This window comes from Tetrao urogallus (genome assembly GCF_951394365.1).
Source record: "Tetrao urogallus genome assembly, chromosome: 3".
Taxonomy (NCBI): domain Eukaryota; kingdom Metazoa; phylum Chordata; class Aves; order Galliformes; family Phasianidae; genus Tetrao; species Tetrao urogallus.
The window spans coordinates 58,653,207-58,679,245 of record NC_136815.1 but is presented as its reverse complement, the minus strand read 5'-3'; the positions used below and the strand labels follow the sequence as shown (position 1 = coordinate 58,679,245).

The 26,039-nt window shown below is 36.5% G+C and overlaps 2 protein-coding genes across 2 annotated transcripts in view; one reads left to right on the top strand and one right to left on the bottom strand.

Moving 5' to 3' along the window:
• Positions 1–21,045, bottom strand: part of INVS (inversin) — a gene marked incomplete at both ends in the record, with an annotated part of 77,935 nt that extends 56,890 nt beyond the window's left edge. The window contains 2 exons of the mRNA XM_079533891.1: positions 15,084–15,250; positions 20,919–21,045. Coding sequence (XP_079390017.1) covers positions 15,084–15,250; positions 20,919–21,045 — 294 coding nt within the window. The remainder of the gene's footprint in view (positions 1–15,083; positions 15,251–20,918) is intronic.
• A 4,484-nt stretch (positions 21,046–25,529) lies between these two features.
• Positions 25,530–26,039, top strand: part of ERP44 (endoplasmic reticulum protein 44) — a gene marked incomplete at its 3' end in the record, with an annotated part of 46,547 nt that continues 46,037 nt past the window's right edge. Inside the window, exon 1 of the mRNA XM_079533586.1 lies at positions 25,530–25,662. Within this exon, the coding sequence (XP_079389712.1) occupies positions 25,606–25,662 (57 nt within the window). The 5' untranslated portion in view covers positions 25,530–25,605. The remainder of the gene's footprint in view (positions 25,663–26,039) is intronic.

The window sequence follows — 26,039 nt, the reverse complement described above, 5'->3', positions numbered from 1 at the left end:
CCCACACAGTGAGCGCACAGAACATGGCAGACAAGTGGAAAAACAAGTCACCACAAAGCAGGGAAAGCAAAGGTCTGGTTGTTTAAAAGGAGTGCATTCCAAGAGAACAGAGAGGGAATAATGATACAGCAAACTGACCATCTGTGACAGAAGGGATCTAAGATATCTAATAATTATACGTAGTTTAATAATGTATTAGCTTACTAAATTTGATTTTAGAAATACATTATTAAGTAGCACTTATGAAAAATGTTTTATTACTATTTTCTCTATATTCTTTCATAAAAAGAAAAACTATTTAATAATCAATAACTCCTCTTCTGAGGAATATAATTCACTTATTTTTACTCTTTCTGGAAACAAACAACCACAAAGCTGCTAAGTTATTATTGTTAATTGCAAACTTATAACAAATCTGCTTTTCTAATACTGCACCAGTCACAGCTTGGCTAGTGATTATACTTTTACAGCATATTATTAGCATTTTAATTTTCCTTTTTAAACTAGTACATCATAGTTAAGACAATATAACTGTACGTCATAATTAAGACAATATAACTAAGTATAAAACAACAGCCTGAGAGTAGGAAAAAAATTGCATCACAGCTTATTGCCTACATGTTCACTTACATACACAATTTGTTTGATTTAGATCCAGCCTGGGACAGAACCATAGTTGGAACCACACATGGAAATTCAGCATGCCTGGCCACTTACCTGCTTTTTCAAAGAAAAGCCTCAAACCGTTATTTCTGCCCCAAATACATTATTTGATATTTAAAGATGATAAAAAGTCAGATTAGATATTAAGCTTTTTAAGCCCAGGACTCCTTAAAAGTAATCGGGATTTATAATGGAGTTAAGATATAATCTTTGTTATGTCAAACACAAAGCTATAATTTCAGTAGTGACATGCAAGTCTCTAAAATCAGTATATTTCCAAGAATCACAGAATCACAGAATTGTAGGGGTTGGAAGGGATCTCCAGAGATCATCGAGTCCAACCCCCCCACCATATATATACATGGTGACAAATAGTGAACTGTGTTACGCATTCAGATACTTAATGGGGCAAAACACAAAACCCTTCCAGATTTTAGCTTAAAAATCTAAACAGAATATATCAGCCAATTTGCACTACTTTTGCATGCTTTGCCAACAGACCAGTACAGATCCTATAGCTGAAGTTGAGAAATGCTCTTCACTATCAGATGCTTTCAAGAAGCAGTGAGTGTCAAAGAACTTGAACTCCTAAATTGCTGGCCAAGTCATAAAAGGATGAAGATATACATGAGCTCCCTCTTTTAAAACAAAAACTACAATTGGAGTTCTTTTACTCATGTTCACAGACAGAAACAACAGAAACTGCTGTCTTCGACCTACTTGGTCTTACAGAAGATAATCTTACTACGTAAACAAACATGCATACTTAAACTTGCTTTTTCTTCCCAGCAAGTAAGTGCAGAAGAGATGATGCTTCACTCCACATAACAACTTCATCACAGATTTTCAAAACCCAAGAGTCCTAATGTCTTCGGAAAGAAAAGAGGCTATACAGATTCTAGCTAACACTCACTTTCTTTTGAGATTGTTTCATCTATCAGCATCCTTTTGAGAAGTATGTTCCCAGAATGTCTTAGAATGACACAGAGCATATGATGGACTTTTTGTCATCAACACCTGTCAGTTTTAGTATCTTTTCAGGGAACAAACCAAGCACTTAGCTGTGACTATATTTCTAATCATATATACACATATATATATAAACAGCATATTGTTCCAGAAGAACATAAAATTAAAATATCAAAAGATGTCTTTTGATATGCTTATATTATCAGCTAACTGCCAGAAATCTGACAAGAATTCTTCAGAAAAGTTATTAAAATATAGGCTGGCAAGTAAAAATGTTAATTAAATTTCAAATAATTATTTAGAGTTAAAAATTAAGAAAATGTGTGTTTTGAATTAAAAAATAAAAAATAAAAAAGTGTATGAAATAGTGAAACTTCTTTATTTCTAGTACTCTGAAGCTGAATTAAGAATGTCTGCTTACAATAACTATTAGCACTGTATAAATGACTGCACCATTCTGACACTCTCGAATACTACTGCTCATTTTAATTTTTGAACAGTTCAGGGGAAGAGCACAATCAATATAGCTACTTAGAATCTCAATTTCTAGTTAAGTGAGTAAAGTCACCATCAAAGTGGCAGGCTGTCTCTCCAGTGATGACACACTATGCTGCCATGTAAGTTTAACACATATAATACGGTTAATTGAGCAAAAAAGCTTATGACTCTTTATGCGTTCTTAGTATGTTAAAATGTGAATACATTTTGATATAAATTTTAATTGCTATGTATCAAGAACACACAAAATTAGAATCACAGACAAGCTCCTAATGATTTTTTTTTTCTTCATGTCTTCAACAATAAACATGACTTCAATATATAAGCTATGAATAAGGAAAGAATTGGGAACATAGAATCATAGACTGGTTTGAGTTGGAAGGGACTTTTAAATGACATCTAATTAAAGCCCCTCCCCTACCATAAGCTGGAACACCTCCTTTTAGTCCAGGTTGCCCAAAGCCCCATCCAACCCAGCCGTGAACATTTTCAAGGATGGAGAATCCACTTCTCTTTCAGTTTAAAGCCATTACCAATTGTCCTATCACCACACGAGTGATGAAGAGCCTCTCCTCAACTTGTAGGTTCCTTTAGGTACTGGAAGACCACAACGAGGTCTCCCCAGAGCCTTCTCCAGGCTGAGCAAGGCCAGCTCTCTCAGCATTTCTTCACAGAAGTGTTCCAGCTCTGTGCACCATTGTGGCCTTATGCTATTTTATCTATTTTAGCAATAGTTCTTAATATCTGGACTAATCATTCTTCATTAAAACACGGAAGGTACAAAATTATATCCCTATTGAAAATGCACCAACTGAGAGGTTGAATAATTTAAAGGATTTTTTAAATTTTAAGTATGGATATCTGAAAAGGCAAGGATGCTGTGATGTCTTCCGTGCAGCAAACCACCAGCAATGTGGTTGTGAAATAATGTGAAATAATTCTTTCAAGTAAACTACTGCAAAAACACTACCAATTTTGACAGTAGGCTTAATCTCACAAAGTATCTTTTAGTAATTTTGTTAGCAGCATCATAGTTTCACAAGTAAAAACATTCCAAATAGCTGAAAACCTTATTTACCACTTTCCAAGTTGATCACGTCCATCCATCTGGCAAAGCATCTCAGGCAATACATCTGCCAACAGCACCAGTAGGACTTGAGACCAGTTGTATCAGATGTTTTGACTGAAAGCAAGGCAGTGTCTGAACTTTGAGTACTTCTTCCTAAAGCCTCTTGCAAGATTGGCTTCAGTATCTTGGTTTCCATAGGAATGGACAGAACTATCAACTGGCATACAGTCAAAGAATACAATAGAGACAAAAACTGAGCAGTGTTGTAAAAACTAAGATAAAACTTTTCCTCAGAATAAGTTAAAAGAAAATAGATGCTTACATCTTATAGTCCTTCAACTCATTTCTCCATGGCCTGTACTTGCTTTATCTGTGTAATGTTTTCAGCTCTTCAGCTCTTGAATTTTATAGTCTGCCTATAGAAATCAGTCATTTTCATTTAAAAAATACGTCAAGTATGAAAATGGAAGAAGCATTCTAATTTCCAGTTGGTCACAGTTCTACTGTTACTGACTTGTTTTCCCACAGCAATCTTTTGAAGACATTCAGCACAAATACCCAAAAGATGAGAAAACCCAACACACATCATCCATATTTACAGCATCACTACCCACTTCTTTGAGAATATTCTACAACCAAGTTTACAAAAAAGAAAAAAAAAATTGTACAGTGACTGAAAGATTTGTTAGCACTGATCTTCTTCTCCAAAAAAGGAGTACTGGAAAATATTTGTTACATTCACTTTCTTCATCTTAATGGCTTTAAGTTAAACTGTATTGAAGTAGGAGTAGTTTTAAAAGGCCAATACATCCCTGCGATAAAGTAGTCTTCCCTTTCAAAACTGCTTTTTCCTACATTCACATTCTCTTCCAATCCCAGTAAAGTTTTGACTGATATCCTTATTTGTAACATTCTTGCCATTTCCAGTAATTACCTGTATATTCTGTATAACTACTGATGTTTTGCAAATGTCTGTTACTGATTATTTAGTTGTATATTACCGAATGTCCCCTAAACTGCCAGTTCTTCTAGAGATACAAGACAAGTTAGGACGGTTCTTTGAAAGCATTTTCGCTAGACGATGGATGCCTATACAAAAAAACTGTATAAGCACATACTTTAAGAGGACAAAGCTCTATCAAATATCTTTAAGTTCTTTAACAAGCCGTTATGTGAAATAATTAAAAAACTCCATACCAAATTCTCTTTTATAAGAAATGGTCTCCATATGCAGTGAAATTTCCAGGATTATTACAGAAGTTGAAGATTCATACAGTAAATAACCTTTAACAGCATAAGCTTATCCCTTATTGAAATAATTATTGAGATTATAAATAAACACATTATGATATTTCACAGTATCTAGATATACTACAGGGAAGTGTGAGAAAAAAAAAAAGTCCAAATCTCCTCACAGTACTGGGAAATAAACTAAAGCCTTAGTAAGCTATTCAGATCTCATCTTAACACTCACAAAAGTACTGCATTTATTTCTCTCTGCTCAAAGTGCAGGCAGATAAAATAATAGGTCAAACTTAGTTTTATTTCAAATGTTCTTAAATCTGCACCATGGTTGTGGAACATGAAAAATACTATGTTCAACGCATATCTAGATCTATATTTAAGTATTTCTATCAGAAGACTATATATACATACTATATATACATATACACATATATACTAAGTATTTGTTAATAATAACATAAAACACTGTATATTTCAAACAGCAATAATTCCTCTAATAAAAATGGGTTACATTCTTCATTAATAAAAATCTAAGTGTTTGAAGTAGATCTACAAAGAAACCAAAAAGACAATTTTAATAGATAAATTGAATTTATATTTTAAGAAATGCTATTGATTTTTGAGAAACTACAGAATTTTCTTATGTGGTTTACACATGCCATTTTGTCCTGAGAGTGATTCATCTAACTCTCTTTCATCAAAAATTTAACCTACTATTTACAGACAAAAAAAAAAAAAAAAAAAAGAGAGAGAAACAAGTGAAAAACAAGTGCTCCTGGAGTTTGTGGCTGGTCATAAGATCTGAATTTATATTTCAAATACCTTCTATTGCAACAGCCTTTCGTTCTGAAGCCAGCCTATCTAGCATACTATTGATTCAATTGACAAGTCTGAGCATCAGATTAAGGATGTGTCAGTCACCTGATAAAAGATTCCTGGAGAATTCAGCAGAAAGGTGTCATGCTTCAAAATGATCTGTTCCTGGTACTGTATATATTGAAGCGTATGTGCAAGTATTTCACGTAACAAATACATTTAAATTTAAAATGAAATTAATAATCAGTGGAAACAAATACCTTTACTTTTTACTCAGAAAGCCTGAAAAAAAGTCACCTCATTCAGAAAGAAATCACCAACCTGCTCACAAAACGAAACTAAGCCAAACTGATGAGCTAATATTAGAGATAGTCCAGCTTTGATTTGTCAGTGACAAATCTGGACACAAACAAGTAAGTGGTTTCTCAGTCCTAACAACAATATTTCTTCTTGTAACCATTAAAGATCAGTCGTGAAGTCAGCTATGGAGGGATAATTAATGCGAGAATGATGTTTTAGAAAGGACACTCAAACAGGGAGATGCCTTTGCCTGTAAATCTATTTTGTAAGATAGAGACTTGGCAGCAGACATCAATGTCCTGGGAGAAGAGCTGGGCAGATCTCTTGTGCACTGAGGGATGCCAATGCTACACTTGCTAAAGGAACAACAGTAAGTGAAACAGAATGAAATCTATTCAGATAAACTCACAATACACCAAGTACAGTGCTATGCTTAGTAAGAAGCACATTTTTAAGATGCAATCATTATTTACAAGTTCAAATGCTAAATAAATTTTCACCTATTATTTGAAGAAAATAAAATGAGAGAGTTATTATTGATAAAAGCATGTAAAACTAATCTAGCACTTGAAAAACAAGATGACTAAGTGAACTTAAAGCAGCCAAACAACCAGCAACATGGAACAACATTCTGTCAAAAACAACCTCTGCTCCTGCCTGAACAAAGTACTTGCTTGGATGGGTCCAACTGTCCTAAAACATGCCTATAAGCTGTTCAACTCTACTCTGCCTTCCAAACAAAATCACAAAATCTGAGTCTTTTTTTTTCTTTTTTCTTTTTTTTCTTTTTTTTCAACAGAATCCCGCTATTGTCCTATTTATTCACTGCTATTTCAGCCTGAGAAATTATTGCTATGGAAGTGGAGCTAGAAAAGATCAGACAATAACATGGAAGCTGTCAGCACAGATGCCCTTCTAAATTTTACTCACAGAAGTACGAAAGTGAATTTAATAAATCAAAATAAAGTAATACTACCAGCTGGCTGTATAGATATTTAAGATATCGTTCCATATGCTATACAGAATTAGTTTCTTTTTGCTGGGGCTTTAACACAAGGAGAACTTCTCTGTTTTCCACCATCATGATTCATACTTAATCCATGACTTCAAAATTTAGAAAATCATCCTAGTTGGAAAGTTTTTTCTTTCCTTATTATTTTTTAAATGAAATCTGAAATGCTTGAGATCAAGACTGCTCAACTGAAGCACTAGTATGATAATACATGTTTGGGACCTGACAAAAAAACCTCTCAGGCAGACTGGATTGTGAAAGCTTACTTCAAGCACGGGAAAGATGGTAAAAGTAGATATAAAAGCAAATCAAGACAGATTAGCAGTGCAAGAAACACAGCAGAGATGCAGAGTGGTGAAATTATATTGTGCTAGAAAATGAGGGAGATGAATTTGTACAATGAAAGTAAGTTAATCAGGTTAATGAAAATAGTAGTGACATCACTGAAGGAGAAGAGAAAGAAAGCAACACTGAAGGTGATGTTCTAGTTTGATAAAGAAGGGGATAAAATGGGGAAGCAGCAAATCATTGTCATGGCAATACACTTGTCCATAAAAAAAAATAAATACTCAGAAGGGCAAGGATTTTAGTAACAAATAAAGCTCTAAAAAGTAAGGTAAGTAAAATACTGAATTACAACACAGTTTTCACATAATGAATAAAACTTCACTGTTTTAAGGTCATCAGTAGTTAAGGATGCTAGCTCCTTGAAAGAGATGGCTGCTATATAAAGGGTGGCTTTAGCCAAGTACTGCAGAAAAGCCAGTGAAGAAGTTACACAGAGAAAAAAAGATAGCGATGTTTCCAATTAAGACTTGATTTGAATAGAGCAACACAAGAATATTAGGAAGAAAGCAAGCATTATTTTAGTAATTTTATAAACAAAATCCTCTTCTAAAATCTAGCCCAATTATTTTTTTCTGGTAAAGTAAATACTAGTTCTGTAAACCTTCTGAGACATTAATACAAAAAAATCATGTTTTACTAGCGTAGTCGTGCTTTTATTGGATTTATCTTCAGAAGAACACAAATCTTTCTCCAAAAAAGGGAGCAGAGAGCAAGGGATAAAAGCAACAACAGATGAAATTCAATTGACAGCACACATCAGTACTTGATAATAGTCCTAATTCCACATACAGCAGCACTGAAACAACTGATTTTATCTCAAAAACGAAAAAAGAAAAATAAAAAAGAAAAGAGGCCCTATTGGACTGCCAAATCTTTACAACAAAATATTAATAGTTTGTTCTTAGCTTCTGCTAAGTGATTTCTCCCATTGGTGGTTATTTTCCTTCTCTATGTCATAATCTTTTGCGTTTCTATTTCCCACCTGAGCTTGCTTTTTTGCAAGATACAAAACCAGTATGTCTTGGTACTAGGCTGCCAAATCTGTCTCACACGAATTCTACACATCTTCATGAAAAAGAGAAAATGCATATGCTATGCATCCTCATTAACTGGAGAGACATATAATTAAGCATGAGGGGGTTAAAGCGTACATTAGCCTATTCTACTTTTCTATCTATTACTTTTTAAAAAGCTTTCATATGTCTTCTTCCTTGTTTCTGAAAGCTAACCATCCCTTCTTCCTTTCAGCGAGGCTGACATTTGACAGCTTAACATAGCTGACAGGGTTACCCAACAGCCCACCCTCCCTATTCTCAATCCAATTAGACCTCTAATCCTCCAGATGAAAGGCCCAGCTACTCACGTTCCTCATGACAACGACAGCTATTGATTATTTGTCACTACAGCTAACACCTTCTCTGTCGAGGCCACTCTGACAGAAGCAAACCTACCAAATTAGACAGCACTTTATCTGCCCTGGAGGCCAAATGGCACAACAAGTAAAGGCTAATAAATGGTATAAAAATGAACAAATCATAACATTATGACAGGTTGATCGTTGCCAGCAGCTTCACAGCTCAAGCTTGATGCTCTGTTAGACCTGTTCCTTCCCTTTTCTCTTCCACTGATGCTCCAACTTTGACTGAATTAAAGGCCAGAACAATTAAGGCATTTGACCAGCAAAGATAAGCTAGGATAGAAGTATCATCAAGGGACACAAATGTCAATAGCAGACTACCGTTTGTCAATAAAAACATTCCAGAGATGCAAATGCTCATGACTCTGCTCTCCACTAGGTTGTACTGATTCCCTTTGTATAGAACTCTTCACAAACTCACAGAGAAACTCTGCAAAAATTAACCCTGGAAACTCCAACTTGAGGTGGGAAACATACTTAGCAGACAGGGACTCACATCATTAAAAAAGGAATCCCAAACTACTGGACAGAGATGTTACAGTTACCATTTCAACTGATATGTACACAATTTTCCTTTACTTTTTTCTTTTCCTCTCCAGCAGGGTGATACAAGCCAGAAATACATGTTTTAATTCATCATTACAAATCTTCTTGAATTGATTCTTAAGAAAAATAATTTATATTTCTAGGACAACATACACCTGCTTTCACAAGCCACATTGCTCCATGGCAAACTCCATAAGCAGTAACAGTGATCAGAGGCACAGTCCCTGAACTGACACTGTTTAACGCAACAAATGACAGAAACAGAACATGAAAAAAATATATACGGAAAATTCCAAGCCCCCATAACCCTGGGAATGTTGTTAAGATCATGCAAATACAGGGTTAAAGTGAATAAAAATGCACAAGTTCTTGAAACGGTTAAAAACCAATTAGCACTGTCCTCCTATAATTAATCAGATTATTTATCAACTCTGGCAAAAAGAATGTGTTTTCCAGTAATGTACTTTTACACTTCTGAAGTTACTTACTAACAATAAAATAACATTCAATAAAATGACATTAAGATTTAAATGAAATAAAAGCTTCTTTGGTTTAAGCAGATAGAAGACATGAGTATCTGCTATTCTAATTATGAAAAATCTACAGTTTAACTGAAAAAAAAATGTTGCTGTGCAACATCTACGCTGCCTCGATGCCTAGAAAACTAAGTACAAGGGCAGCATAACACTACTTTTTAAGATCTAAATACTATAAAGATGTATTCAATACTAATAAATAAATTAATGTATTATTTATCCTCAGACCATTGTAACTTCTCAGGTTTATAAAATATACTTGGTGGTGAACATGTATTTATTAATTGATGCAATTATATACGGATGATTAAACTCTTTGAAGATGTGCATTTCACATGTATCATTATTAGTGTAATAAGTAATACCATATAAGTAATATCACATAAATAATATCATAAAATATAGATATTAAAATGAACAACTGGCAAACAGAACCCTTAACATTAACAATGCCCTAAAAAATGAACGTAAAGGACATTTAGGTAAATTGGGTCTCAAATGCACATAAACTGGTAAAAATACTGAAAATTTGAAACTGTACATACCATTTCTAGGAATAAAGCTAAGTTATTATTATACTTCTCAAATAAATTCCTGAAAAGATAACTATTTGGATTTTCTAACATCTCAGTAAAACATTGCTTAGATATATTTTTATTTTCAGTTTTTAAAACCCTTCCAGCTTATTTTTTCTTTTCTAAAGCTAGGTTAGTTCAGAATTTATAAAATTCAATTGCCACAAAACTATCTGGGCTAAAAGAGACCTCTAGTGGCAAATGCAGCTGAACTCTCCACACTAAGGACAACAGAATGAAACACACACACTAGCAATAGGGAGGGAGTCCACTGTACTCTCGGGAGCTATTTTGGATTTCCAAAACAAAAAATTCCCTTATTGTCTATGTTAGCAACCTCCTACTTATCACAGGTTACATGCACTGAACTACTTCACAAACTCCAATTCTTTTTAACACACAACTTGTTTATAGAGCAAAGGAATAAATACCATTCTTCCAATTTGATTCTGTCTACTTCACTAGAAATATTGCTCACTTGGTCTTTTTTATTTTAAGTCTCACATTTTTATTTTTATTTTTATATCTTTAGCTACAATGGCTAAAAACCCTGGCACCAAGCAATGAAGGAAAAATAATATTCTTGTTTTCTGATCATACCAGCAAAATCTGTAAATGCATATTGGATATATTTGCCCAGTGTGTTGTCTCTATTTTGAGTATTTCGGAGTTCTCTCCTGTACGACTTATTTATGGTACTTTGTTAATCACTGTGTTTTTTTGTTTTTGTTTTTGTTTTTTTGTTTTGTTTTTGTAAGCACGAATCTTTTCCATCATTACAGGTAAGAAACAGAAATCTTATATCAAGATGACCTTCAAACTGTGTTCCACACCATTTGCTTCCCTGAGAATAGAATCATATCTGAACATCCTATACATCTCACAAGAGTTAATTTTTTCATCAATGATCAAAAACAGTATAGATTTATGCAGAGGTAAAATAAGTCAAAATAAGACTTATGGAGACAGACAAGATACTGAAAGAAAGCCACAGATTCTTATTTATCTTTTTTTTTTTAATTTATCAGATTCAAAAAACTTCAAAAGCCTTCCCTAGTCCTCCCTCAACTCAAATGGAAAGCTGCTAAATTCTTACCATAAGGATTTAAGATTTTTTTTTTTTTTAATTTATGGTGTAAAGGGTCATTTAGTAAATTCCAACCTTGCAGACAGAGCAACTTCCTACAGGATCATATTGTAAATCAGACCTCTGTAACAAAGAGTGGTTAGTTTGTTTTTCCCAAACTTTTCCTGTAGTTATTTTTAATCATTTCAATTACCTGACTTACAGCACAAATTAATAGTAGTATCAGCACAGCTAATAGTGAAAGCATACAGAAGCATGGGATCTTCCCCCCAACAGGCAGAAAACGAATCATTATTTTGTAGAGCTCATTTTCTGACTCACTGAACAGACAGCAGTTCTGCAGTTGTGAAAAGTAGGTGGGAGGAAGGGGATGGGCAGGACTAACCCTTTTGCTGATAAACAGTATCTGGATTAGCTTATCTGTAATGTGACACATGCAAGAAATATTGCATTCTGTCACTAAGCATCTTCACCATGCATTCACAAAAACGAATCCTTTGTTTGGGAAAGTAAACACAGTTATTTTCTGTGGCTTTCTTAAACACAAAGGAAACTATAGTCATGCAGGTGAAAAAAAATAAAATCACCTATTCTGGCTGGTTGGCCACGTGCATGTTTCACACATGCATGTTATAACACTTAGTCAAATTGCACATTTGTATGAAAATATGGAAGAATGATTGCAAATCTCATGCACACAATATGAAACTATATGCAGAGAATTAGTATGTACTCACTATGAGGCTTCTCTTAAGAGGGAATTTTAGAAAAAGTTACCTGTCTACGATAAAAAAAACATGAACTGACCACAATAATCTCTGAAAGACACCATGATTATATATTTATATACATGATATAGATTGGGAAAAAATATTAGAAGTGTACATCTTCTTTTATTCAGTGCAAATAACCCCTTATAAATGATTTAAAAGGATCTATACTGCATGTTACAGAGGAGCACATTACAGCTCCAAGGAACACAATCTGAAGAAGGCAGTGAGGAAAAAAGGTGTAAGCATGCTCCCAGCCAAGCTTTATTCGGGAGCTTTTAAAAAAAACATCTTCTCCTTGGTGAAGAAAGGCAAAACAACATTATTTCTTTACCTGTATGGTTACTGATCAACTCACTTTCTCTAGTTTAAGAAAAATTAAAATTTCTTAAAATATACATAGCATATATATACAACATACACTTTACACATGAGTCCTAACTGCATCCTGAACAAAATTATTTCTCACATTAACTGTGTCAGCAAAGAACTTAATTAACTGATAGAATATTTAGTGCTTTTAGACAATAAAAGGCATATTTTCCCACCAGGACAATATGAATCCTCCCAAAACCAACCTCCTGATAGTTAAGCAACCTGATAGATTACTTTAAGCACATACCATTAGCATCCAACAACAAAACTATTGACTTTTTTTCTTTTATCCTTGTTAACACAAAATGCTGTGCTTAGGGAATTCATAGAGATAGTTACTTCCCCAGAGTAAATACACTGGTAATAAGTGAGCTTCCTCTCTGAGAAAATCAGAAGGAGGCAGGCCTGTTGTTTGTTAGTTTTTCCTTTTTTTTTTTTTCCATGAATAAATGATAAATTTTTAAAAATCACATACAGGCGATTTGGATACGTAGAAACATTTCTGTTCAGAAATATCACATGTGGGTATTCATGTAAGATGTCATTTAAGACTAGAAGAAAACACAAGTGAAAATGAGTATCTCATTAAATTGCAAATCTCAGTACTCATATCTTTCTCCACAGCAAGTTTATTTCATAAAAGAAAAATACTACACCTACACATTAATACAATTGCTCACTATTAAATTACTGGCAAATCACGTTAATGATTTTACTTCTGTTGCAATTAGTTGCTGTTTCAATTCTCATTAAATTACATACATATTTACGAAGTCACAGATGTCATCTGAAACTACTTCAGCAATCTCCATAGTGCACTGCTGCCATACTTTGTATCTTTCCTTTTTTTGTTGCGTTTTAATCTTCTGAAGTTAGTGACTGGACCTTCCCACCTTTCTCTTTTTTTATTTTTACTTTTTAAAGAAAGTAGACCCTTAAAATTGTTTTGGACACCTGTCCATTTTAGTATGAGAGACGAAAACTTTTTCTTTGTAGAGTAGAATAGAAGAAAACTCACAGAAGACCAGCCAGGTAACTTCATTTACAAAGCCTTCTGCCTATAAACATCGAAACATTCATCCAGCTCTATCTGAAGGTTGATGGACAAAATAAAGACAGTATGAAACATCATATAAATGAAGATTTGAAAATTACTTACTAAAAATATATGCCTTACCATTAAATACATTTGTCACAATTTAGACAACTACAACACCAAGAGTTACATTAGTTAGTTGCCTAAAGGGATGACTAAGCTAATACATGTGTCCTAAGGTGTACGTCTTATACTCTAGGGTGAATGAATTACGCCAAGGAAGTGCCTGATTCTCTTCAGCAAGTTAGAAGTGATCTAGAGAACTATCTCTGGTCTGCAATATAAATCTCTACACTTATATGAGCTTATTCCCACCTCATCATCTTGCAGCTGCATTAATTTCCTCTCTTAAAGCTCTTTAACAAAGAGGAAATTCATAACAGATATGTAATGTAAAGTACAGAAGACTTACAATTAAGAACATAATTACTACCATTAAACAACAAATCAGCAAAGGTTACCATGTCAATGCATAACCATGGTTGTTCCAAAGCACTGACATTCCAAGTAGTATTAACAGTTGAATTTTCCAACCCTATCTTATTAACTTTAAGAACTTCAGGCAAAATAAAATGTGAGCTAAATGCGCAACAGAAAAAGACCAGTAAGGGAGTATTCTAACCCTTTCACTTCTTGTGAATAGTCCAGAATAATATCAGCGAAGTTTGAGACAGAGAGATTCCACAAACCCTTTGTTGAGAATCCAGTATATCTTCCAAGGTAACTACAGCTTTGAAGATATGTTCCAGCTACGGAAGTTACAAAGCATGTCAAGACAAGAACGTCAGTTCTGAAATCTCAGTTTCCTCATTAATTGGTAACGACGGCCTTCATAACAAATCCACCCTAGACAGAGTTGCTGAAGTTATCACATCAATTTCACTTTTTACTTCTGTCAAAACCTCTGGATCTAAAAGAACATGGAATAGCACAAGTAGGTCAGCCTAGCTGTGCTATCAGGAATATTTTTAATAGAAAGCAAGTCACAAAATCTTTGGTACTGTCTACTGATGTCCAAAGTCTTACCCAATGAGAATCCTATCTCAGAGAACAAAGGCAATTACTGTCCTAACTCATTTTACTTAATACTGACGGTTTATGACTGAACTCAGTATTTCTGATGCTTCATGCTATAATAGGACTAAAACAACGCAGACTATTTTATAAAGACTGAAAGACAAGAAATGGCAATCATTTTATTTATCATTCTCTAGAGAAACACAAATAGCTTCATCTTAAGTTAGGTATTTCTAGCAGCACCTATGCAAAACTCTTTGATACAGGAAAGAAAATAAAGGAAAGCAGCTTATATTGGTGCAGTTTTAAATGAGACTGAATGAAGTACTGCAAGATCCTCCAGTCACCGGGGACTTCACCAGACAGCCCATGCTTTTTCAAATATGATGGAGGGCAGCTCGGCAACCACATCAGCCATCTCTTTCAGAACCCATCCGGCCCCATGGACTTATACACATTCAATTTCATGAGGAGGTCTTGGACTTGTTCCACTGTTACAGTGAGACAAAAGCCACTCCCTACACTCTCACCTAGAGGCTCACAGTCCTCATGGTGAACTTTCTCTTCGGACAGCCACAAAGACAATTTTTACATATATATAAATATATATATATATATAAAATTGACCTCTATAACAACAAAGGTTTCTAAAGATATAAAAACATATTCAATAGAAGAAAATCTATTTTATACTTTCTGTGAATGCCAGAAGTTTCTATTATGGCAGAGCACTTATTTAATTACCTTCTGTGCAGCAAGATGGAGAGCAGTTCTTCGGCTACGATCAGCCCTGTTAACATCTGCTCCAGCTTTCAGCAATGCCTCTGCACAGTCTACCCTGTCAGCCAACACACAGTACATAAGTGGAGTTCTTCCAAATTGGTCCTCTTTGTCTTTCAGCTCAGAGTTTCCTAAAATAATAACAACAACAAATTATATAGAATAATTAATTCTGTGATTAAAAGCATTATGATTTTATTAATGGGTACTTTTAATATAAACAGAGTGATCAAAATAATGGAACATCACTACTTTTTACTCTGTTTTTACTGACACTTAGAGGACATTTTTTTTCCATTCCAATGATCATTTTTGCGGCCCTCCTCTGGATGCACTTCAACAAGTCCATGACTCTCCTGTACTGAGGACTCCACATCTGGATACAGCACTCCCAGAGAAGTCTCACCAGCAGAGGAGCAGGATCATCTCCCTCCACCTGCTGGCCATGTTTCTTTTGATGCAGTCCAGGATATGGTTGGATTTCTGGGATGCAAGAACATGCACACTGCTGACCCACGTTCAGCTTACCATTCACCAGTACCCCCAAGCCCTTTTTGGCAGGGCTGTGCTAAATCCTTACATCCCCCAGCTTGTGTTGCTAGTGAAGGGTCACGAGCCAGGTGAAAGACCTTGCACTTGGCCTTGTTGAATCTCATGAGGTTCACCTGGGCCCACTGCTAAAGTCTGTCTAGATCTCTCTGGATGGCATCTCGTACCATCGTTGGCATCTCGTGCATGTTGATTGCACCACATAGCTTGGTGTCATTTGTAAACTTGCTGAAGGCATACAATCCCACTGTGGGTGAATGCCATCAATTAAGATATTAAACAGCACTGGTCCCAGAACTGACCCCGAGGGACGCTATTTGTCACTGACCTTCATCCACACATTGAGCCACTGACCACCGCTCTCTGAGTACAATCTTGTAACCAATTCCCCATTCATCAAACAGTTCACTTGTAAAATCCATGTTTCCAATTTGAAGAGAAGGATGTTATGGGGGACTTACTGATTCCATGAACCTTACCTGTATCCACCTGAATTCTTTTATCTGTATCTATCTTCCTCAGATAAAGCTATGTTTTTTGAAGTACACCTGCTTGCTTTCAGCAGCAACTTTCACACTGCTGATGAGCCATGTTTGCTTCCCATTGATCTTTCTACACTTATTCTTTTGATGAATGCTTTTGCACCTGCTTTCACACTGCAAACAAGGAGTTTACTTTTAAGACTCATCTTCAGATTCTCTTCCACAAATGCTTTTATTCTAATAGCCTTCAGTTGTAGAGTTCACAACTGTATAAGGCTGGTGATGCATAAGAGAGTTACAAAATCTCTCTTTGTAGCATTCTGATACAGATTGTACCAATGTACCCACTCAAGAGCTGATCCTCTCATGGATTTAACAAAATCTCACCTGTCAATCCCTTACTTATTTCTAACAATCACATTTCAGGATCTGATCCTCAATATGACATTTACCCAACACACAAGAGTAACCTTTAGTACTACTGTGATTGATTAGATGGATAACAACAGAATATTAAATATGATAGATCCTTACTTGGACTTGAAGTTAGGAATCCTCAATGCAACATTTATTTTCTGCTTTGTTTTTTAAATGTGCATCACAACTCTTCTGCCTACATGGCTTCCACTGATATATCAGAACACAAAATATGCAGAAGAAACATTATCCACATTGATGCCTTCCTTTGCATAAATTTTACATTGGGACTATATTATCAGTAGTCTCATTTAAAATATGACATCTAGCTCTCCCATCTAATTTTTTAGATGTCTACCATGTACGTAGAAAAACATATAAATTTGTTTTGGATTTCTATGCAACTTCAAACTATTTAAATACGATACTATCTCTTCCTACTGTATTATTATCTAAGTGAAGACACAGAATAGCTATGATTCCACTTTCTGTAGATAACCACTCAAAACTGCACATACTCTTGTCAGCTTTTCCTCTAGAAACTTTCTCAGAATGAACATACCAGGCGAGCCTCAAATTTACAATAAACAAATGAGCAAAGTATGTTTTTCTCTGCAAGAAAAATCAAATAATAAACCAAACAATGGAATTTTACATTTTTTTCACCATGCATTTTTTTTCCACCATGGTCTTGTATAAAAGCTATGTAAGAATTTGGTCTGAACTTTGCGTAGAATGGGAGAAGTATTGCACATACCCCAATCAAAACAGAAGACATAAAAAAAACCCCTAATTTTATGATAGCACTTTTTAAAGTAGCTTTAAGATTTTTACAATTAGAGTTTGCAATACGTTGCTAGATGTGAGTTAAAAGCTAAGTTTAAAGGTATTAGACTATTTACGCCCTATCACACATTTAAAAAATAGGAAATACAATTTTACTAATACTATGCACGTGGTTGATGCTGTTTTAAAATTCCAATTTGTAACCAAAACTGTTGAGGAAAAAAGCTCTGGTATTTAAATATTCATTTAAGTGTTTTAATCTCAATTTTGTTTTGAAACCTGAAATTCTTTACTTCTACTCAAAATGACAAGTTGTATTATTTATAAAGTATACGTTCATTAGGAAATAATTCAACATGTAACATACAAGTTTAACAGTGGAATTACTTTTTGATTATTTTCCTTAACTTGCAAAATCTTTTGCTAGGCTTTTCATTCCAAAGCACTGATTTCATTGCAAACTGGCTGCAGCTTTAAAGTAATTCTTTCCCCTACTACTAAAAAAAATATATTTCAAAATTTATATATTGTGAAGCTGTTGATGCCTTACATCTCAATATTTTAGCTAAAAAAAAAAAAAAGAAAAAAAAAGAAAAAAAAAGCTTTTTCAAAGTTAGACTTCTGCCATTCTATAAATCACAGTAGAGAAACATCAAAGCCAGTTACGAACAACCATGCAGGCCTGTGCAGCAAGATACAGAAACTGAGCTCCAAAGCATAACCTAGCATGGCTCTGATCCAAACAAATGTGCCAGTTTCTCCAAATTATGAACTATTCCACTTTCTGGTGTGAACAGTCTCAACAATGCCTCATGTGAATTGAAGCTGATGGGACTCACACAATTACATGTATTTTTGAAAATAAATCCAAAAATATAATTTTTTTCCCAATCAAACACATGTATGTGGCTGCTCGCATGGTACTTTCTCTTAAATCAGCAGCTGAGTTAAATCTCAAATTCTGAGTTGTCTGTTATATAATGTTAGAGGATATGTGGAATGTAGAGACTAAAATAAATGGCTGGTGTTAAGAACAGCAAAAATGGCCTAAAGCTCGCGTACAACCCTTCTGTTTGGATGAATTGGAGGAATGGAATCACAGAATCATAGAATGGCCTGGGTTAAAAAGGACCACAAAGATCATCTAGTTTCAACCCCCCTGCTGTGTACGCTTAGGTATAACAGCTGCTATACACATTTCTTTATTCTCAGAAGCAAAACAATTATATACATCTTATCTAGATCCTACATCAAAATGTCAAATGTAAGATAATCATCCAAACACAAAATTAATTTTTGATTCCTTTGTGTCTGGGATTAAAACCATGCAGACGATTCTTAACACAGAGGTACTATTAAAGACATGTCCAGTGTTTCAAAAAACAACCAAGAAAATAAGGTGAACATTATTCAGAGCCAGAGATAGTACAATTCTAAAACAGTATGATACAGCATTAGTCAGCTCACAAAATGCAAGATTTTGCATGTGGGTTATACAATAAACTTGCCATATATTATGCTTTATGTTATTTAACCTACAGGCTTCAAAGAAAGTCCTGTAATTAAGCATCATGACTTGTTAACATAAGGGGACAGTTTGTTACAAAATTCCCTTTTTCTACGTAAATTTTCTTCTTACCTTTGATTTTGTATATTTATGCTGCTTACTTTGTACAGGATGTAAAAAAAAAAACAAAACACAAACATTACATAATACACACTGTATTATTTCAAACAGCTGCTTCTCTAAAATTACAAGCGGTGGCAGGGAGGATTACATGTGTCCATATTCATGAATTATAGAAAAATAATTGTTGTTTGTATATGTTTGTATACAGTCACACATGCTCTGTTAAACTTCAGCAGGTAGGAAAAGGAGTAAAACCAAACAGCGAAGAGTCAAAGAGGAAACTAATAGTTATTCTCCTCCCCTAAAACAGAAAGTGAGACTTCATCTGAGAGGATATACTGCTGTCAACACAATCAGATGCAGCAGCTAGTTGTGTTAGCAGCATGACGCTAAGCAATCCAGCATACGCACACACAGCACTGATGTACTGTCCTCAATTATATGGTGTGGCTAAATGAAGTCAAGAAGTTTGGTGAGTAATGCCAATTGCTCAATTTGCTTTTGGCATCGAGTTATACTTTCAACTGTGCCTGGTAAACAGCTAAAAATATTACTCTGATGCATTCTTCTTCTGCTAGGCAATACTTTTTTTGTCCTGTCTGGGCAAAAGTAAGGTCTGTGTCATATCCTGTAAAGACACAACAAAGCAGAAGAGCCAAATTCTGCCATTACAGCAAAGACTGAAAGGATCGTGCAGCTTTCTTTCCCTCATTTACGAAGAACGCAGCATTTTTATTTTGTTGCTGCATGATTACCTTTTGGAAGAATAAAAAGTTATTTCCATATCTGGTTCAAATGTGTGTTTCGCAGTATGTTTGACAAAAGTACTTGCTCCTTGCTCCTTTGCATTTTCAAAGTATATTTTGGCTGTGAGATAAACAAAACCAAACTGAACTCAACAAAAACTATTCTTGTCATTTCTGGTTGTTAGTCAAGATTTTTAACATCAGACGTTTTTCCCCTTTCTGTGCAGGCTGAATACTTTTAAAAACAGATTTTTGAAGGAGTTGCATCCCACAGATTTCTAGAAGTATCTGCATATCAACCACCCGTTCACCATTTATGAATTGTTCTACACTGGTCTGTTGGTATTAAAGACATTATTCCCATTAAAACTGACAGTTAGTGGTATAAACACAACTAAGGTGTCTGGGTGTTTTTTTTTGTTTTTTTTGTTTGTTTGTTTGTTTGTTTTAATTATTATTGCAGAGTCATTCAACCTCACCAAGTTACAAGAATGAAATTTTCAAAAAAGGCTGAACAAACAGAACTTCTACATTATCAGCTGAAATTGCACTTAATCAAAATTGCTGAAAATAGAAGTTTTTTTTTCAGCTAGATAGCTTTCCAAATGTATATAAGATTGCTTTTGGAACATATAACATAAGCTGCTTTTGAAAACTAACTTCTAATACTGTACCAGTTCTTAGACAGAGAGGGAAGGTGAAATTTTGGGCTTAAATGGATGGAAATGATCGGGAACATTTTAGCTTCAGCTTCCATAGGGTCAGTCACTTTCTTTATCTTTAATTTGTGAGCACCACATTAACAAATAGGACTTATTTCTAAGGCGTGTCAAGAATTTATTAACTATACAAATCACTGGAAAAACAAGTTTTTCCCATTTCTCAGAAAATCAGTGATTACAAAAAATAGGGATATGGGGTCAAAATATTTCAGCCCAGAGCACTTCTCCAGAATTGTTAATTCCTTGAAACACGAGTCTTAAACAAGTCTTCTGATTATATAACACATCAATTTTTGCTGTATTTCATATGAAAGTATCGATCATGTGCAACAAATAATAAAATGACAAATCAGTTCTGTTTTCAAGACTATTTTTCTAGAAATACATACAATCAAGAAACAAAAACGTATTCTACAAATCAGAGCAATAAGCCAAAACCAAAAAGCATGTACAATAAAAACATTTACCTGCGATTAACTTTAGGAGGGTACTCTTATCCCCATTAACAGCAGCAGCATGCACTTCAGATGCTAATGAGGAACCACTGAAGAGGCAGTTTGTTGAAATATTCATACTCTTGCAAGGTATTATCATAGGTCAGATCTGTCCCACCAACATATTTTGTAAGAATTCAGTTCTAGGGGACAAAAAAAAACAACTGAACTGATATAACATTATAATGACTTAAACAATGCTAATGAAAATAAACAGCCCCATTAAAAAATAGGAAAAAACAAATGTGGTGGGTTTTTTTTTTTTTGTGAGTTAAATCTACTTCTAGTCAAGAGTCAATCAACAAAACTTTACATTAAGTACATATATAAATATTCTATAGTTTTGTTGCCTTCAAAATAAATTTTAGTCAGTAAGCTTTGCAAAAGTCTGCAAACAGGACAGTATTTATCTATACATTCAACAGATCCTTCTTCAGAGTGCTGGCATGGATATTTCAAAGTAACCTGTGGTGGTTATCAAGTATTGACTTTGTATCTGGTGGCATTTTACCATGATGGTTTATGAATATACGTAGAGCAAGGTTTATACCCAGAAGCAGTATCTTTTATTTGACCAACTGGCATAGCAGAAATTATCAGACCAACTTTTTAGATCTTGAGCCTTCTTCAGACCTGAAAAGAAGTAGGAAAATGTGTGCAAGAAAAGCCACAGTGAATCAGATCAAGCTCTGTCTCAAACTGGCCAGTAGCAAAGAACAAGGTAAATATACTTATGCCTTTGTTCCTCTTTTCTAAATATTTTCTTAACTTATAACTATTCCAACACTTCCTGAAGTGGACTTTTATTTCTGTGTATTTAGAGCTTGTAAAATTCTGTTAATTTTCTTCAGTTAATTTCTGTTCTACAAACCTGTCTAGTCTCCTCTCAAGCTTATTCACTATATCCACTGATCAAGGAGTGCCACAGCACAACCAAACACTGTATGGATGAACTGCTTTCCTCCATCTGTTCTGAAGTGGCTCTTGGCATTTGAGGCCCCTTAAATCTAGAACTGGAAAGGAAACAGAAGTTCTCATCTATCAGTAACTATGTTACACATCTCTGACATAGCTTCCACAATCGTATATTCCTTTAGCTGAAAGTGTTGGACATTATTAAGCTCTTCCATAGGCAGGGGCTTTTATGTATGTCTGAACATTTTAATTAGCTTTTTTGGACCCTTCCACAGTTCAGTCACACCCCATTGAGATGGAAACTAAACTCCACTAAACACCACTAGGTATTCAAGATGTAGGCAAAAATTGGAGTTAGGCTGCTAAAAGGTCTCTCTTTTTTTCTTCTCCATTTATTACCTAAATTATACCTGCTAGTACTTTTGCCTTCCTAGCCTCTTTTGAAATGGAACTATCACCTTCACTGAACTACCAGTGTCACCTTCACTGAACTATCAGTGTACCAGACCTTGATAATGACCAATTCAGGTCTGCACTGTGTATCAGAAATAAAGAAGGGCCTGCATGCTCATAGCACAAGTTTGCTCAGTTGAGAATGTCAGTGCAGAGGTGCAAGGATGAACTCCTCATGATCTTATAAAAGCATTTTTCAGAATAGTTGGAAATAGTTCTGGAGCCACATCTGGTCAGCTGAAACCTATAGAACAACAGGATCCCTCTCCCACCACTGAATAAACCTCTGAATGATGTGACAACGTTCAGTATCTCTTGAATAATGAACACCTCCATCCTTATCTAATTCCTCTATGTCCCAGAAAAGTTGCCAAATGTTTTTTGGTATACTTGTTTTAGCACATAAGTAGATGATCTTTCTCATAAAAAGAATGAGTGATTAATGGATTCACAGCCCTAGCTACTTTTAGAAGAAGAAGAAGAAGAAAAGAGTTCAAAGAGGCTAAGGTGAGAGAAGGTTAAGAACATTTCCACTTGTACAACTATGGAAGACAGAAAAAATGTCCTAAAACACCACAAATGAAAACATTACCATACTTAGCTGCAATATAAACAGGAAGAAAGAGAGAAGGAAGAAGGCTGCAGAGATGGATGCTACATAATTTAATGGGCACTTGATGCATAAGGCTGCAGCTTGAATTTAAATTGTCTTGTCTTTTCCTCAGTACACTTCCTGTGGATAGAAAGATAAATGAGCAATCTCTCTTTTAAGTGGACCAATATACACCACTGGAATTTTACACCTGTTGGGATTTTGAGATAGTAGTTTTATCCCCAAAGCTATCACTGATGTATTTTCTTCCATTTTCTTTGCATTTTACTTGCAGATTCTTTCTTTCGCTATCATTCCAGCTGGTCCAGACACGCGTGGTTGGAAGATACTTCCCCATGACTTGTCCACTAACCATATCTGAATATTCTGGACAACTCTTCTAAACAAGTGAAGAATGCTCCCTCCAGCTCTTATATTGCCAATTTGAGCACCCTCAAAATGCTTTATTATCTGGAGTACTCAACAGGATGAAGAACCAAATGTTTTCCTCACATGCTACAGGAATACTGTGCATTGTGCGATTCTAACACAATTCCATCTTCAACATTGTCACATGGAACCAAACAAAAGAAATCGTAAATAGGAATCACAGCATGGCTGAAGTTGTCAGGGCCCTCTGGGCTCACCTGGTTCCATTCAGTCCCAGTTGCAGCAGGGCTACCCAAATCAGAGTGCTCAGGCCCATGTCCCAGCAGCTTCTGGATACCTCCAAAGAGACTCCACAGACTCTGGGCATAGAAATACTACCTGGTGTTCAGACGAAACCTCCTGTGCTTCAGTCTGTGCCCATTACCTCTATCTCTGGCATGGGGCAGCACTGAAAAGAGCCTGGATCTGTGTTATTTGCACCTCACTTTAGATACTTAACAGACAGTGCTGTGATCCACCCCTGGACCACCCCTTCTCTAGGCTGAAGTCCCCTCTCTCTCAGCTTTTCCTCACAGGAGATGCTTCAGTCCCTTCATCATTGTTACAGCTCTAGATTGAACCAATTTAATAAAAAGACTCCAAAAAGGCATTCAAGTTAAAGACTCACTGTTTAAATACAAACCAGAAGAACTTAAAAACAACATCTACTTTTCAGTTTTACTATTTTAGGGGGATGTCTACAACAGCTGGAGGAAGAGGTGGGGAATCAGCATTCTGAGAAGTACAAAACACGGATTAATTCCTGAAGCAAAGCACAGCCTAGCTTACAAGGTAAGGTTTACATTGATGCGAATGAGAACTGGCAGTAATGGTAGTTGGAATACAAACGCCAGCAAGCCTCTGTTACTATTTTTAATACTGTATTTGCTCTACCTTTATTTTGGAAAGGTTATGACAAAAAGTAATGAAAACGGTTATGACCAAAGACGCATTTGCCTCATCTCTCCCAGTGCTAACAAAATAGTTTGGTTAGCATTAATTTCATTTCCACACTGCTGACAGTCCTTACAAAGTCACCCCAAATAGATTGCAAATGGATGCGAATACTCTACATGATATCCACGGATTACAGCATAAAATTCAGCAAATATTGGAGACCTTAATAAAGCACCAGAAGCATCCCAGTTACAAATCAGCAGTAATATTAAACTGACTGCATGTTGCAGAAAATTAGTAATGACGTTCCTAATTTCCAAGAAAAAAAAAAAAACAAACAAGAAGAATCACTACTGTACAAAGTTTCAGTAATCACATCGGTAAGAGAAGCAGCCAATTACCTCTACAACAACTTTCAGTAGAGTATCATCACTATATTGAAAGACCTAATTCGGGATCACAGAAACTATGAGATATTAAGAGGAACTATAAAAGGAAAACACATCGCTTTCCTCAGATGTTGCTCTCCTGTATATGACAAACTGGAAAAGTGGTTTGATAAAGATCCTCAACTACAAAAGTTTCTTCTTACTTCTGCGAGACAAAAACCAACAATAATCAAGAAATAACCACAAGATCTATTTATAAATAAGTGATACTGTTGGCATTATCTGCTGTGTACACTGTATTAGGGGAATCAAGCATATAATTCACTCTCTCTGAAACTAACACGGAGAGAAACACGGGCTGCAATGAGTCTACTCTATCAAATTTTATTGATAAAGCTGCCAGGAAAGCAGCATCAGTCAACAACAGGTGCGGACCCAGAAGACTGGGCATTCAACGTACAGGCAAAAGAAGAGACATTAAGACAGCGCAGTCGCCCGCTGCTACTCACGAGCTGAGTTACCCCAGTTACGTAAACTCGGAAAACTTTTCCGGACCCAAAGCAAAGAGAAGGGGAGGAGGAGGAAACCCCAAAGCCGGATAACGAGCGCCGGGTCAGAACAAACAGGCAAACCCCTCCCAGCCCTACAACCGCCCCGCCGCGGCCACCGCACCCCAACGCTCACCTCAGCACCGCCCGCCCCGCCCTGACGGAGAGGGGCGCCCCCGCTGCATGCTGGGATAGCCGGGTCCTCCGCGCGGGGCGCGCCGGGAGGGCGCGCTTCTTTTCCCCGGCTAAGAACTACGCTTCCCGGCGTGCTCCTGCAGGCACCCGGAAGTGAGTGGCGAAGGCGGGCGGCGCGGGGCCCGGCGGTGGGACGGCCGCGGGTGTTTCCTGGCGACGGGGGAAGTGCGGAACCGCCGCGGCCGCCGAGCGTGGGAGCCGCGTTTCTCCCCCCCACCCCGCCGCCGGGCGCCTGATTTACCATGAGACCCGCCATCTTCCTGCTCCCGCCTCAGCCCGGCCGCCTCTTCCTCCTCTTGGTAAGCCGCCGGCTTCTACCCGCCCGCCCTGCGGCCCTCTGCTCTCCCGGCAGCCGGCACCGGTTCGGGGCCCTTCCTCGGGCCGGCCTCGGGCGGGAGCGGCGCCGCCGACACCTGCCGGGCCCGGGCTGAGAGCGAGCTTCCCGGCTGGGGGAGGACGACGCTGTGGCTGGGGCTGATAGGCTGCGGGGTGGGGCACGGCCTGCGCACGGCGCTGTGCGGGACTCCCGCCTCGGGCCTGTTCCCCGCTACGCTCGGGGCAGGGCTGACTGTCCCGCGGCGGCCTTCTGGCCCCGTCCCATCGGCGCGCTCGGGAGGTGGACGGCAGTCCACTCGGAGCTTAGCGGGCAGAGTTGGAAACAAGTTCCTGAGAGCCC